Here is a 16548-nt window from a genome sequence, read left to right as displayed (position 1 = left end):
AAGGTACGCTTTCATTAATTCACTAATCTAAGATTTGACTCTTAAGAACCCTTGTTGACTTGATGGTCGGAGCCCTTTCCAAAGGTAACCCCTTAAGGGTCCAGACCGCCAACATTAGAAGATGGCATGTACAAGTCAAGGAGAAACCAGTTCGAGAGGTCAAAGATTAGGGTAAGATGCTATTTGTATTCCCTAACATTCCTTATTTGTTTCTGCAGGAACACTAATAACAAGCAAAAACTTTGATGATAAAACATTCATACCAAAAATGAACATGACTCCTTATGATTTCATCATGCCTTTCAAGTTTCAAAGTAAGCATTTCCTTTATGTCTATGCTTTGCCATGGCAACAAACAAAAGCCAAGGGCAAGCTCTCTCTAAAGTTGAACTTTATCGTCCTCGTCCCGTATTCACTCATGGACAACTATATGTAACAATTTCTAAAGTGAAATAAAAAAGAGGATTGAAAATACTAATTATGGATGAAGATGAAGATGTAACCACTACACCTACAAATGTGGTTTACAAATAAATATTTGAAAATATTTGGCAAGAGATATACAAATTAATCTTACTCTATTCCGATTATTTGTCAATTATTGTATTGCATTCTTATGTTTTTTGAATCAAATTTTAAATTTCATAAAGTTGTATCAGTTTTATACTATAGATTATATCAGTTTCATAACATGTACATACATACATGTTTAGAAAGTTAAAATTTTATATTGAACAAAACAATGATTACTAGAATTAGTATTGTCATGAACCTGGATGCTCATGATCTTGGATAATCAGAACTATTGCATTGATTTATAAACATGATAAAATTGATGTATCTTATTTTAAATCATATTTATATTTATCATTACTATTGATATCAATTTTTAACTTCTTAATTTTTTTTCTATTTACTATAAAGAACAAAATTCAAGTATTTACATGAATACGAACTAAACATCAGTACAAATCGGGTCTCATATAAACAAACCATAAAAATAAAAGTTAAAATGAATGGATTTTAATAAAATTTGACCAACTAAAAAATAAAATAAAAAATTAAATATTAAATTAAAATTCCAACCTATCAATTCACCGTCTTTAAAATGAAAATTTATTAAGTGTTTAACTTTAAGATCTAATTAAGTGTTTTTAAGTTAGTAATTTTCTTTCAAATTAAAATATATGTTTATAATTATTATTAGTTTATTCGTGTGACATCCCATTTAATAGATAATTCTAATACATAAAGTATCACAAAATTATAATAAAATAGAGCAATGACATAAGCATATCAGAATTAACCTTTTATAATTATCCAAAATATACTGAAACAGAAGTGCCATAGGTACAAAACAATGCCATAAACATAATTTAAACTTGAAAGTAGTTTGGCCAAAAGGATTACTCTATACAGCTGCATCTCCACCATCCTCACGATCACCAGAAGCCTCCACATCTGCTCACACCAACATTGGTGATCATCGCAAAAAAAAAAGAACGAAAACCAAACATAACACAGACACAAAGAGAAAGGGTAAGCTAGAGGAAAAAATATTTTTGATATATATATATATATATATATATATATATATATATATATATATATATATATATATATATATGCAAACAATTAATAAGCAAGCAAATCAGTAAGCACACCAAACATGTGATAGTAAACAATCAAAGACCCTCTAACTCGATGATCCAGATACATGTAATGAGATCAGATTCACTGGTTGCTTGCACTTGTGGTGGCCTCTATTGCTCTATAGAGCCATTGCCAATGGGTTTCACCCTACCACAAACAAGGTTAGTCCATGATCATATAAGACCATTATCCTGCCAGAGACTAGGACCTCCTACTACTCTCACCACTTGAACCAGTCTACTCTACGTGAGTTTGACTGATTCTTTAGAGTTTTTGGATGCAACCTTGCTTGAATCCTTATCTAATTACATACACTACAATTACACCACATAAAGTCTCCCCAAGAGACTCAAGAAATTATGTCAAGCTCACATAGTACACATATTATCTCAAAACATAATCATCTCATACCCAACATATGAAATACAATTCCAAATATCACACCATACATGCACAACATCATTTATCATACCTTTAAGGAATAAACAACTAATTATAGTAGAAAGCAAGTAATAAAACACATCCATGCAATAGTCTCGCTCAAGCTAGAAGCCTTTGCTTAAGCGACAAAGGTTCTCTCACTTAAGCTAAGCATTCTCGACTGAGAGATAGCTCGAACAGTGACACTGTGAGTTTTCTGCGAGTTCTCGCTTAAGCAGGACTTTCTCGCTCGCCTGAGCGAGCTTGCTCTTCGCTCAAAACTGAAGATCCTTGCCTGAGTGACAACTCGAATAGAGGAAAAGGTGAGTTTTTGCTACTCTCGTTTAGGTGAGAGTTGCTCGTTTGGGCGAGAATAGCATGTTTCTCACTTGCTTACACATGCACAACTAGAATCCAAAATCAAACCACAAATAGTTCATTCTCATACACACACAAGCATCATCCACACATTTTAAACAGGAAATAGAACCAAAAACAAGCAAGATATTTCAAAACCATTAAAATCCTAACTTCAACTACCTCGACAGTTGCTAACCCAACAACAAGCCCCAAAAGAAGACCACCACAACACGATTACAACTTAAGAAGCGGCTGGCAAACAAAACAAATGGAGGTGAAAATGAGAGCATAACAGTGAACAACATGGAACCAAAACTTCGGAACAGAAAAACGGTATGGAACATAAGTTAGGGATTGACTTACGTGAAGAAAAGCGTTTCGTTAACTCGAAGGAGGATTGCTCAAGCCCTAACTCGGGTTCTACTTTAGAAAGGGGAGAATGTAAATGAGATGTTATCAAGAGGTGTTGAGATTTTTGGGGCTTTTAAAAATATGAGAGATATGAAATATATGAGAGATATATGTGATATGTTATACGGAGGAACATGTTTTTGTATTTTATTGATATATTCTATATATAGAGCAAAATATAACAAATATCAAGTATAAAATATTTAGAATATCTCACTCCTAATCTAAAATAATAACTAATTTCCTAAAACTGAAACATATATTTAAAACTGAAATATTTGCTAAAAACTAATTTAAATAAAAAAGATATTAAGTAATATTCTCAACATTCCTCCTTACTTAATATCTGTTTATTTTATATCTTCAGATTTGATTCTCCATCTTTTGATGCTTGATTTTCTCCTCTTTTTGTGTTTGCAATATTTGTTTTTCTCCTTCTTCCATGGCATCACATCTTTCTTCAATTTGGCCTTCATATTTCTTCTTATATCAGCATCATCTTCATTTGCTTTGTTCGGTGTAGATTTCATTGGAGTGGCATTGGACCTTTTGTGAATATTAAAATGTGAACCTCCATCTACTTTCTTCACTTGGACATCTACTTTCTTCCAAAGATATTTATTTTCTAATTTTGATCCTTCTTTCATGTTCACTTTCTTTGTATCAAATTCCTCCTTCATAAAATCCAGCACAAATCTTTTGTCTTTCATGTGGACTTTGAATACCTCTATGTTGTTAGCATTTTTGATCACACATACTTTATTTTCAAAGGAGACCTTATAACCTTTCTCTAACAATTGAGCAACACTTAACAAATTCTGGGTAATTTCAGGAACATATAAGACATCAAAAATTAATTCGATACCTGAATGAGTTTTAATTGAAACTGTTCCTGTACCTTTCACAGCAAGTTGTTCTCCATTTCCAATTCTTACCTTGGAATTATTTGATTTATTCAGCTCCTTGAAAATTTCTCTATCATGAGTCATATGGTTTGTGCAACCACTATCTATAATCCAATCTTTTGAAGATTCATTGGTTGTGACACATGATGTTGTAAAAAGTAGATCTTCCTCTGATTTATCCTCATCTGATTTATTCTCCACAATCTGAACATCTTCTTGAGAATCTTTAGATTTGCATACCTTTTCCACATGTCCCAATTGACCACATTTGTGACATTTGACATCTGGCCTCCACCAACACCAGTTAGGTTGATGACCTTTTCTCTTGCAATGGGGACAAGATGGAAAAACCTGTGTGTTGTTGTATTTGCTCCTTCTATTTTTCTTGACTATGAGAGCATTATCTTCAGTGTAATTTAAATTACCTTCAATCGCCTCATGATCTTCTCTCATCAATCTTCGTTGTTCTTGTGCTTGCAAGGCATGTATCACCTCTGTAAAGGTGATTGTAGACAAATCTTTTGTATTTTATAAGGAAGCAATAGATGCCTCATATCTTTCCAGCACCGTCACCAGAATTTTCTCAACGAGTTTGGAATTTGGAAACTCTTTTCCCAACAATTTTATCTTGTTGGCAATACCCAACAATTTGTTTGAGTATTCTTTAATTGTTTCTGACTCTTTCATTCTTTGCATCTCAAACTCCCTTATCAAGTTCAAAACTTTCATGTCTCGAATCTTCTCGTTCCCTTCATATTCTGCTTTCAAGTATTCCCATATTTCTTTGGGAGACTTTAAAGTCATGATCCTGGTCATAATCATTTGTGAAACACCTGCGAACAAGCATGATTTTGCCTTTGCCTTTCTCGTTTTCTTTTCTTTATGCGCTTTCATTTGAACCATGGTGGGATTTTCAGACAAGGGAACATCATCTTCCTCCACAACTTCCCATAGATCTAGCCCCTCTAGATATGTTTTCATTCTTACCGCCCATAGATCATAACTTTCACCATCAAAGAGTGGAATAGCGACGTGTGACATATTTCCTTCCATTCTATCGGCAGTAAGAACAATGGCTCTTGATACCAGTTGTTGAGATTTTTGGGGCTTTTAAAAATATGAGAGATATGAAATATATGAGAGATATATGTGATATGTTATACGGAGGAACATGTTTTTGTATTTTATTGATATATTCTATATATAGAGCAAAATATAACAAATATCAAGTATAAAATATTTAGAATATCTCACTCCTAATTTAAAATAATAACTAATTTCCTAAAACTGAAACATATATTTAAAACTGAAATATTTGCTAAAAACTAATTTAAATAAAAAAGATATTAAATAATATTCTCAACAAGAGGAAATAGAGTGAAAGTATATGGACAACTGGAAGAAGTCATAGAAAAACAAATGAGCTTGCCTTACACCACTTTAATTAAACCAAGTCCAAATATTTTTAAAAATAAAAGTGGACTTTCGATAATCTAAATTTGTTTGATATAAATAAGCAAATTTGTAAGAAGTTAAATTTAGTTTAAGTTACTATTAATATGTTTTTATATATTTTTATTTTAATATGTTAATTTTAATTAATATTATAGAATAAAATGTATATTTTTATTTTTCACGAAGTTGTTCGTCAACTGATGATGTATATTAAATTAAAATAAAAAATATTTTAATTTAAGATCAACTTATGAATTAACTAAATTTGTCATAGAAAAATAACTTTTGGATGATTTAAGATATAATTTATGCTATCATTTCGGATAAATAAGTTTTTATCAAATAATTCATAGTTAATTTTGTTTTTAAATAAAACAGTTTAAATATTGCATTTTAAAAATAATATTTTAAAACGCTTGTTTGAGTAGTAGAGCAGCCTGGGGACCAAACTACAATTTTCATGTTTCCGAAGAGTGAATAGCAAAGACAAAATTCCCCCCTTGCATCAGCGCAACGCAATTGACCTTAGAAGAACCCTAATTGCTTCAGCTCTATCACCATCTTCTTCTCGATTCGATCCGATTCGTGAAAGAAGAAGCGAAACAATGAAGCTTTCGTTTTCTGTCCCGTCATCGAAATCCCAATCAAAGCCCAAACCCGTCAATACCTTCGACGACACTTCCACCGCCCAAAACGACGCTGGCGGATCCAAACACCTCATCACCGAATTCGATCCTTCCAAACCCGCTCCCTCCCTCGCCCCCAAAACCCTAATTCCGCCAATCGAAAACCAATGGAAACCCTTTAAGAAGATGAAGAACCTCCACCTCCCCACCGCCGACCCCGAATCCGAACCACTTACATTCGAAGTCCACGCCGCCGACGGCCAACCCGACTCCGACGTCACCTACGGCCTCAACCTCCGCACCGACAAAAAAAATGAGCAAAACAACGGCACAGCACTTCCGCCGCCGCCGCGCCGCGTTCCGGCGGAGAGCACGATGCTGCAGAAGCTGAAGGACGACATGGAGCGGCTACCGGAGGATCAGGGGTTTGACGAATTCAAGGATGTCCCAGTCGAGGGTTTTGGCGCGGCGCTGCTTGCCGGGTACGGGTGGAAGGAAGGGATGGGGATTGGGAAGAACGCGAAGGAGGACGTGAAGGTTAGGGAGATCAAGCGGAGAACTGCCAAGGAAGGATTGGGTTTTGTTGGTGATGCTCCTGCTGCGCTGGTTCGGAGTAGCAATGACAAGGACAATAAGGACAGGGAGAAGAATGAGAAGAATGAGAAGAATGAGAAGGTTGTTAGGATTGTTGGGGGAAGAGATGCTGGGCGGAAGGGTACTGTTGTGTCTTGTATAGGTGATGATTATCTTGTTTTGGAGCTATCCGGGAGTGAAGAGAAGGTGAAGGTGAAGGTGGGGGATGTTGCTGAATTGGGTTCTAAGGAGGAAGATAGGTGTTTGAGAAAATTGAAGGAGTCGAAGTCTCAGCGTGAGGATAGAGTGCCGAAGAAGAAGCACGACAGGGATGAGGTGGAGAATAGAGTGGATGTTAGTCGGAGAGAGGAGAGGAAAGGGGTGGATCGTAGGGATGTGGTTGAGGAGAAGAGAGTGGATGGTGGTAGGAGAGAGGAGAGAAAAGTGGTGGATCGGAGGAAGGTTTCTTGGCTTACTAGTCATATTCGGGTGAGGGTGATTAGCAGGGATTTGAAAGGAGGGCGGTTGTATTTGAAGAAGGGGGAGATTCTGGATGTTGTTGGACCTACCACTTGTGATGTATCTATGGATGAGAGCAGGGAGATTGTTCAAGGGGTATCCCAAGATTTTCTGGAGACGGCAATTCCGAAACGCGGGGGACCTGTGCTTGTGTTGGCTGGTAAATACAAGGGTGCATTTGGGAGTCTCGTGGAGAGGGATTTGGACCGGGAAATGGCCATTGTTAGGGATGCTGATACTCATGAGCTGCTAAATGTGAAGCTTGAACAAATTGCGGAGTATATAGGGGACCCAAGCTTGTTGGGACATTGATTCTGTTGCATCTGATTCCGCGTATGACTGATTTCATTAGGATCAACATATTTGCAAGTATGCATCTTTGGAATCTTTGATTTTCTTCTTCTTTAATACCCCGTGATAATTTAAGGATGACCATCCATTTAAAGCTAAAACTTTAGTTCAGATTGTTGTCTTTCATTTCACATATTGATTGATCTAGTACCGTATGAATACATGATAGCTTTGTAACAATATTAGTCTATTTGCTTTGTGTGGTTACATTACAATAATACCTTTTGTAATTTCAGATTTCATTTTAAACCAATAGGCACTTAGCAAAGTTGTCCAACATATTGTAAGTCGCACTCCAAGAATTGAGCTAGGATGTGAGACTCCCGACATGTAAAAAGGTGTGGCATCTTCTTGTATTCTAGACAATTCTGATGAACTCTATCTACTTCGGGTTGATTTATCTCAATCTTTAAAAGCTGCAGTACAAGCATCATTTATGTCAGTTGCAGTTAGTTATTATATTGTGACTGATCAGTGAGAACCTTAGTGGGTTCTCGGGTATGTTGAATGATTGTTTGATTATTGTGGATGAAATGGTAGCAGAGTTGTTTGTTTTTACGAGTTTTCTTGTCCTTCTTTTATATCAATGTTAAGTGCTTTTGGTATGTGGAAGGAACAAAATCTTTGTCGAGTTCAAGCTGGTGCTTGCTTGGCTTTTTTATGTTTATTTTCTCGTCTAGAATCCAAATTTATTTTATATATTGTGTTTAGTATTTTATTTCTTTAAGTTTTGCAATTAACCGCGAGCATCATTTATGCATGAGTCAAAGATTTAAGAAAATAGTAATTCTGTTTGATGATTCAGATCCGGTGAACATGTTGAACTAAAGTTAAAGTAATAAAATTTGAACCCTTGAGAAAAAAGAATTTCGAAGACTCAAGGTGGCAACAATATAGCAGAAAATTATAAAATGATTCAGTTTTGGGTTTTGTTTACTGAACTGGGTATGCTACTTGCTAGCTCGGGTTTCAAGTTAGGAGTGTGTGCATGTGTTCTTCTACATATTCAGTGTAATAATTTGTTTTTGGTTGATGATCTCATGTTATATTTGATTTGACATACTAATATTGTATGAAGTGCCATGGATTATGTGACTTGGATCTTATGACTTATATTAGAGCATGAAATTTGTAGGTTGTAATATGAATAAGACTTCAAGCTCGTCGGAGTCTCTTTATTGCACAAGATAGCGATCAAAGTTCAGCTTCGAGAGATTCACTTTCTAATCTTAAGATGTATATCAGGTTCTGCTATGAGTGAATCTACCACGACTCCGGGTGAAACAACTACCAGATCCACAGTGTGTAGTTGCTTCATTAGAGCCTGTTGATTCAGGCTATTCTGTTGATGAAAGTAGTTAATGAAGAAAGACATGGGTGAGTCAATCGAATGGGTGATAATGAGGGATAGGGACAAATTTAATTGGTTATTTGAATGGTCTATGGCATGAGTAGATTCTTATCTGTTTTTATTGTTGTTCCGGCCCAGAGTAATGCTACTTTAAGCCAAAGAATTCAATTGTGTTTTGATTCTAAGTTGTCATCTTGCCTAGAGTACAGACCAGACAAAATAAATGCTAATCTGGGAAACGTATTAAACTTCTCAAGTTTAGTTTGGAGCTTAAAATTTTTTATTTCTCGTGAACTGATCCGCGGAAACCCCAGGTTTTGCAGAGCTGATAGCCCTACCAATTGGGGTAACCAATAGAACGTGAGCTGACAAGCAGTAAATACACATGATTTGTGATTACTGACAAGCAAAGAAGAGGTTCCTCCAAAGCAATCTTGCAAAGGAATGTTCTCTTCCAAGTATTGATCAGAAACGAGGATGATTTGTTGTGAAATCTCAAATAAATATGAAATGCAAAGTAGTATTTGTTTTAAATTTAAACATTTGGTCCGATTTTACAAAATGCAACATAATCTTTCTTGATGAAAAATACATCATTTTTCAGGGATGATAAAGTTTATAACATTGATTTATGATGATCTATTCGCATCAATGTTCGAACATACATTTATAGGTTTTGAATGTTTAGTGGATATCCTTTTCATAGTAGGATTATCCTATTTTGCTGTTATAGGAAACTTTTCCTAGTCCCATTTGTTTTTTAAATAAAGTATTTTTTTTTAAATTGAAACTAAATTAAATTTTTATAAAAATATTATGCTAATATTATTATTAAATATTTTTGAAATTAGTTTTAGACTAACTTTGATTAAAAATATTTTTAAAAGTTAAGGTTATTTAAATTTACATCGTACATTCAACTTTAATTAATTTTTTTTAAAAATTTTAAATTTATTTGTATTTATATTTATTAAATCATTGTAATATTGTTTTTTTATTTGAATTGATAAAATTATATAAAATTTGTAATATCCCATTTTATAGTTTTAAATTACTAGATCAAATATTATATATTATGATATATCGAACCATATAGTGAAAAATTGATATAAAATATTAATACAATCATCCTATAAATGTAGTCATATATTAAACGAAAATGATATTCGAACATAAAATTCGAACTCATTTTTGACATGGGTGATGTGACACTCTTTTTTTCTTTTATTTTTACTTTTTTTAAATGAAACTGAACTCATGGTCACGTGCTTGGAAGTTTTGTGCTGTAAATTCTTTTTGGCAAAATTAAAGCAGACGTGGAGAGAGAAAGTAAGATAAAATGGAAAACTTGGTAGTGTTGGTGAGAGAGGGAGAGAGAAAGGCGATCAGAAGCCCTTGCAGGGTGGAGTTAGCGTGAGATAGAAAGTCGGAGTAGAGGCAGAGGAAGGCGTTGTCGGAGAACAGGTGTCTGACCAGAACTCATCGACGGCGTAGTTTTCAGGGTTAGTGCTATTTTTAGAAGACGGCCACTAGGGCTTCCAAAAATCGAAGACTTCCGGCACACAACAACGAGCACGGTGGGTAGAAACCTTTTTCTGGCCTTAATGTATTTGTTAATCGTTGATTTTGTGCGATTTGAATTCGGTTTTACTTATCTATAGGGTTTCCCAATCATCGAATCATGTATTGAGCTTTTGGTCCATTTGGGTGTATTGTTGATTTTGTTTTTATCAGTGTACAAAACAGGGCAGTTTGGGTGTTGAAATAATTGATTGAGGTGGTCAAATAATTTTTCATTTAATGTATATAATATTTGTGAAATTCGTAACATTATGATTTTTTACAGATATGTATTTTCGTCATTGCTGTAAAGCGAAGTGCATTGGTGCTTTGAACGAAAAGTTAACTGTGGCACAAAAGGAGTATATTGCAAGCCCCTCGTTTTGGTGGTTTCCCATGTTAAAGCAATCATTGAAGATAAGTAGAAATGTTTTATCTCAGTTATGTATTAAATGGGTTGAAAGAAGGGGTGGTTTTGATGTTGGTGGTGAAGTGGTGGACTTTAGTTTATTAGACGTTTGTTTAGGGTTAGGATTGAGGGTGGTAAGAGAAAAAATTGATTTAAATGAGGAAGTTGTGGAGAGTGAGACGTGGAATACTTTTGGGCGTCAAAGAGTTGATGTTAAGTTGATATATGATTTTTTGATGAAATTTGATGATGATGTTGGTGATGTTGAATTATTTTGCAAGCTATATGTTGTGTTAGGAATATCAGAGTTCTTGCTTGCAAGTAAAAGGGTTGTGTTTTCCTTGTTATTTTTAAAGTTGTTGATGACATGAAAAATATTGGAAAATATAATTGGGGTACATTAGTGTATGAGTATTTGGTGTTTAGCTTGTGTAGTGCTTCGTTGACATTGCAGAACGAACCAAGTCGATTTGAGTTTTATGTGGTTGGATGTGCCTATTTGCTTGAGGTAAATTGATTTATGTTTTGTAATGTTGTTTACATATGGTTTTTATTTTCCATAAATTGATTTTATTAATGATTTATGTTTTCAGTTATGGTCATTTGATCATTTGGTTGTTTGCCAATCAACGTTCAAGTGTAAGATGAACTTGTTCCCACGATTGTTGTATTGGATGAATGTGAGCGTGGGTGACAAGGTCATGAAGACTGCGTTTGATTATGACATGGTGTGAACGTGTTTAACTATATTAGTTATATTTGAAATCTGTAAGTTTTTATTGAAGTCAGACACGTGTTTTGTTGTATAGGCTATTGTTGATGTGGCGGTGTCAAAGGAAGAACTTGATCATGCTATTGTAAGAGAAGCATTTGAACATTTTGGCACTGAATACAAAACCCAAGATTTGAAGGACAAGGAAGAGGTAGAGCGTTTGCTAGAAGATCATGAAGTAGAGATAGTTGATTTAGAACAATCTATGTCCGCATTGGATGAGTTGGTTGCAAATTGGAAGGGTCAACAGCCGAAGGATGAGGTCCGAGATGAAGTTGGTGATGATGTTTTCATTGATCCACGTGCTGATGTAATGAGTGATGAAAAAGATGATGGTGCACAACAAAGCAATATGTATGACCGTATGAAGGCCCAACCTCGGATGCGGTTCAAGAGTGTTGCCACAAAAACACCATATTCTGTTTATGGAAAGAAGAAGTTGAAATCACTACAAATTGGTTGATTTTGTTAATTTGAAAACACCATTGCTATTATATTTTGAGTTATTTATGAATGTTTGTTATAGATGGATTTTACAGGACAAAGTCTGTCCACGATTCTGTTATGTGTTTTTGTTTTGAAAATGTATGTTGCTGGTTTATAGATGTTTTGCATTTATTTTGCGCAGTAGTAATATTTTTTTGTTTGTTGTGGGTGGTAGAACCAAATTATTTAACACAACACTCCACTTAATTGCCCTTCACTCCCCATTTTGCTGTGAGATAAAAAATATGTAATAGAAGTCCTCACTGAATCTACTGGGGAATTATATTTTGGAGACCAGGAATTATAAACCATATGAAGTTGACTTTGAGTAGTTTGTGGTTGGCATGTATTTGTCATTGCTTAAGCAGGATGGGGCTGTGAACCACAATGTTGAACGTAAGTCCCCAGGAAATTGTTTTGTAGTCCCCGGTTTTGACCCATTTATGAAATTTTATAATTTCAATTCCATGAAGTTGAGTTTGAGCAGTATGTGGTTGCCACGTACTTGTCATTGCTTAAGCAGATTGGGGATGTCCACCAAAATGTTGAAATTTAAGATGGTAATAAAAACTGGTACCGTGAACCAGAATATATAACAGCACTCCCCAATTGGGGTAGTTGTACTCCCCACTTGATAACGTAATTGATACTTTAAAGAACATTTTATTTTCTACAAAAAATAAAAGTTGTTATTAAAACTGTTTTTCGAATTTTGGATCGGCCATAATAAAATAAAAAATTTAATTGCTTAACAAAATTGAGAAATTTAAGATGGTTATTAAAACTGGTACTGTGAACCAGAATATATAACAACACTCCCCATTTGGGGTACTTTTACTTCCCACTTTGTAACGTAATTGAAAGTTTAAAGAACATTTTATTTCCCTCCAAAAATTAAATGTTATTAAAACTGTTATTCTAAATTTGAATTGGTCCTAATTAAAAATAAAATTTAATTGCTTAACAAAATTCAGAAATTTAAGATGGTTATTAAACGTGACACTGTGAACCAGAATATATAACACCACCCCCCATTTGGGATACTTTTACTCTCCACTTTGGAACATAATTGAAAGTTTAAGGAACCTTTTGTTTCCTTCCAAAAATAAAATGTTATTAAAACTATTATTCTAAATTTGAATTGACCCTAATTAAAAATAAAATTTAATTGCTTAACACAATTCAGAAATGTAACATGGTTATTAAACCTGGTACTGTTAACCAAAATATATAACAGCACTCCCCAGTTTGGGTACTTTAACTCCCCACTTTGTAACGTAATTGAAAGTTTAAAGAACATTTTATTTCCTTCCAAAAATAAAATGACATTAAAAGTGTTATTCTAAATTTGAATTGGTCCTAATTAAAAATAACTTTAATTGCATAACAAAATTTAGAAATTTGAGGTGGTTATTAAAACTGGTACTGTGAACCAGAATATATAACAACACTCCCCAGTTGGGGTACTTTTACTCCCCACTTTGTAACGTAATTCAAAGTTTAAAGAAAATTTTATTTCCTTCCAAAAATAAAATGACATTAAAACTGTTATTCTAAATTTGAATTGGTCCTAATTAAAAATAAACTTTAAATTCTTAACAAAATTTAGAAATTTAAGGTGGTTATTAAAACTGGTACTGTGAACCAGAATATATAACAGCACTCCCCATTTGGGATACTTTTACTCCCCACTTTGTAACGTAATTGAAAGTTTAAAGAACATTTTATTTCCCTACAAAAATAAAATGTTATTAAAACTGTTATTCTAAATTTGAATTGGTCCTAATTAAAAATAAAATTTAATTGCTTAACAAAATTCGGAAATTTAAGATGGTTATTAAACATGGCACTGTGAACCAGAATATATAACAACACTCCCCAGTTGGGGTACTTTTACTCCCCACTTTGTAACGTAATTCAAAGTTTAAAGAACATTTTATTTCCTTCCAAAAATAAAATGACATTAAAATTGTTATTCTAAATTTGAATTGGTCCTAATTAAAAATAAACTTTAAATTCTTAACAAAATTTAGAAATTTAAGGTGGTTATTAAAACTGGTACTGTGAACCAGATTATATAACATCACTCCCCATTTGGGATACTTTTACTCCCCACTTTGTAACGTAATTGAAAGTTTAAAGAACATTTTATTTCCCTACAAAAATAAAATGTTATTAAAACTGTTATTCTAAATTTGAATTGGTCCTAATTAAAAATAGGTTAAAATACTCCGTTGGTCCTCGTTTTTGTTGCGGAATCTCAATTTGGTCCTCGTATTTTTATTAGTCTCAATTAGGTCCTCATTTTTGTAAATCAGTATCAATTAGGTTCTTTCCGTTAGTAGAGAACTAACCCGTTAAGTAGGTGCCACGTGTCAACTCCTCGTTTTTTTGAATTTTTAAATTTTTTTTTGAATTTTTTTTTGAATTTTTTGAATTTTTTTGAATTTTTTTGAATTTTTTTTAAAAATATTTATGCCACGTGTCACTTCTTTAATGTGCCACGTGTCAATCTAATATTGTGACACGTGTCAAATTAATGTATGAATCTCAATTTGGTCCTTATATTTGTTAAATTAATTTGATTTGAGTCCCAACTTTTTTAAAAAAATTTCAATTTCAGGCAATCCAAATTTAGACCAAATTTTACTTTTATATAATGTTATGATTATTTTTATTAAAATTGATATTTTTATTAAATATTTTAATAATATTAATTATATTTAATATTAAAATTTTAAATATATTTATTTTAATTTTTTATAAAATTATTTTAAAATTTTAAATTTGAATTTATAAAATTGTTATTTTTAAGCCAACTCTAAAATATTGTTGATATTGAATATTATACAAATATTTCGAATATAAATTTATTAATTTATATATTTATAATTTTAAAATAAAATTTAAATAAAGTTTAATGTAAAATATAAATTTAAATAAATTAAATATTGTTAAAAATATGTAATAGAAATATCACTTGTAATAAAAGTATCATCATTACATTTATAAAAAAATTAAATTTGTTCTAAATTTGGAACATATGAAATTAAAATTATTTTAAAAAAATTTGGGACTGAAATCAAATCAAATTAACAAATATGAGGACCAAATTGAGATTCATACATTAATTTGACACGTGTCACCATATTAGATTGACACGTGGCACATTACAGAAGTGACACGTGGCATAAATATTTTTTTAAAATTTTTTAAAAAAAATTTTAAAAAAAATTTTAAAAAAATAAAAAAATTCAAAAAAATGAGAAGCTGATACGTGGCACCTACTTAACGGTGTTAGTTCTCTACTAACGGAAAGGACCTAATTGATACTAATTTACAAAAATGAGGAACTAATTGAGAGCAATAAAAATACGAGGACCAAATTGAGATTTTGCTACAAAAACGAAGACCAACGAAGTATTTTAACCTTAAAAATAAAATTTAATTGCTTAACAACATTCAGAAATTTAAGATGGTTATTAAACGTGACACTGTGAACCAGAATATATAACAGCACTCCCCATTTGGGGTACTTTTACTCCCCACTTTGTAACGTAATTGAAAGTTTAAGGAACATTTTATTTCCTTGCAAAAATAAAATGTTATTAAAACTGTTATTCTAAATTTGAATTTGTCCTAATTAAAAATAAAATTTAATTGCTTAACAAAATTCAGAAATGTAACATGGTTATTAAACCTTGTACTGTTAACCAGAATATATATCAGCACTCCCCAGTTGGGGTACTTTAACTCCCCACTTTGTAACGTAATTGAAAGTTTAAATAACATTTTATTTCCTTCCAAAAATAAAATGACATTAAAAGTGTTATTCTAAATTTGAATTGGTCCTAATTAAAAATAACTTTAATTGCTTAACAAAATTTAGAAATTTCAAATGCTTACTAAACCTGGTACTGTGAACCAGAATATATAACAACACTCCCCATTTGTATACTTTTACTCCCCACTTTGTAACGTAATTGAAAGTTTAAAGAACATTTTATTTCCCTACAAAAATAAAATGTTATTAAAACTGTTATTCTAAATTTGAATTGGTCCTAATTAAAAATAAAATTTAATTGCTTAACAAAATTCAGAAATTTAAGATGGTTATTAAACGTGGCACTGTGAACCAGAATATATAACACCACTCCCCATTTGGTATACTTTTTCTCCCCAATTTGGAACGTAATTGAAAGTTTAAGGAACATTTTATTTCCTTCCAAAAATAAAATGTTATTAAAACTGTGATTCTAAATTAGAATTGGTCCTAATTAAAAATAAAATTTAATTGCTTACCAAAATTCAGAAATGTAACATGGTTATTAAACCTGGTACTGTTAACCAGAATATATAATAGCACTCCCTAGTTGGGGTACTTTAACTCCCCACTTTGTAACGTAATTGAAAGTTTAAAGAACATTTTATTTCCTTCCAAAAATAAAATGACATTAAAAGTGTTATTCTAAATTTGAATTGGTCCTAATTAAAAATAAAATTTAATTGCTTAACAAAATTCAGAAATTTAAGATGGTTATTAAACGTGGCACTGTGAACCAGAATATATAACACCACTCCCCATTTGGTATACTTTTTCTCCCCACTTTGGAACGTAATTGAAAGTTTAATGAACATTTTATTTCCTTCCAAAAATAAAATGTTATTAAAACTATGATTCTAAATTTGAATTGGTC

The 16548-nt window shown here is 32.4% G+C and overlaps 3 protein-coding genes across 9 annotated transcripts; 2 read left to right on the top strand and 1 right to left on the bottom strand.

Moving 5' to 3' along the window:
• Positions 1–4277: 4277 nt before the first annotated feature.
• Positions 4278–4802, bottom strand: LOC146888210 (uncharacterized). The gene has a single exon (XM_085670001.1). The coding sequence runs from the start codon at positions 4800–4802 to the stop codon at positions 4278–4280; it is 525 nt and encodes a 174-aa protein (XP_085526127.1).
• Positions 4803–5636: 834 nt separating this feature from the next.
• On the top strand, positions 5637–9238 carry MOS2 (D111/G-patch domain-containing protein). Of its 7 annotated transcripts, none has more exons than XM_085669831.1 (4): positions 5640–7291; positions 7510–7611; positions 8409–8574; positions 8948–9238. In XM_085669831.1, the coding sequence occupies exon 1, from the start codon at positions 5810–5812 to the stop codon at positions 7232–7234; it is 1425 nt and encodes a 474-aa protein (XP_085525957.1). In that variant the 5' UTR covers positions 5640–5809; the 3' UTR covers positions 7235–7291; positions 7510–7611; positions 8409–8574; positions 8948–9238. The 7 variants fall into 7 exon arrangements, with proteins under 7 accessions (XP_027913847.2, XP_027913850.2, XP_027913851.2 ...); XM_085669830.1 differs by having other exon boundaries at positions 8939–9238; XM_028058048.2 differs by having other exon boundaries at positions 8409–8650.
• A 1942-nt stretch (positions 9239–11180) lies between these two features.
• On the top strand, positions 11181–11878 carry LOC146888209 (uncharacterized). The gene is made up of 2 exons (XM_085669452.1): positions 11181–11321; positions 11403–11878. The coding sequence occupies exons 1-2, from the start codon at positions 11238–11240 to the stop codon at positions 11826–11828; spliced, it is 510 nt and encodes a 169-aa protein (XP_085525578.1). The 5' UTR covers positions 11181–11237; the 3' UTR covers positions 11829–11878.
• The last annotated feature ends 4670 nt before the right edge of the window (positions 11879–16548 follow it).

The sequence above is a fragment of the Vigna unguiculata genome, chromosome 2 (genome assembly GCF_037176805.1).
Source record: "Vigna unguiculata cultivar grain cowpea cultivar isolate G323 ecotype 2 chromosome 2, ASM3717680v1, whole genome shotgun sequence".
Classification (NCBI taxonomy): domain Eukaryota; kingdom Viridiplantae; phylum Streptophyta; class Magnoliopsida; order Fabales; family Fabaceae; genus Vigna; species Vigna unguiculata.
The sequence above is the reverse complement of the archived record's forward strand: the minus strand, read 5'-3'. Positions and strand labels throughout refer to the sequence as shown.

What these genes read in the sequence shown, in the direction of transcription:
- LOC146888209 (XM_085669452.1), top strand. Translation starts at nt 11,238, where the DNA reads ATGAACTTGTTCCCACGATTGTTGTATTGGATGAATGTGAGCGTGGGT. An exon ending in CTGCGTTTGATTATGACATG is followed by an intron (nt 11,322 to 11,402) that starts GTGTGAACGTGT and finishes TTTGTTGTATAG; the next exon opens with GCTATTGTTGATGTGGCGGT.
- MOS2 (XM_085669831.1), top strand. Translation starts at nt 5,810, where the DNA reads ATGAAGCTTTCGTTTTCTGTCCCGTCATCGAAATCCCAATCAAAGCCC.
- LOC146888210 (XM_085670001.1), bottom strand. Translation starts at nt 4,802, where the DNA reads ATGGAAGGAAATATGTCACACGTCGCTATTCCACTCTTTGATGGTGAA.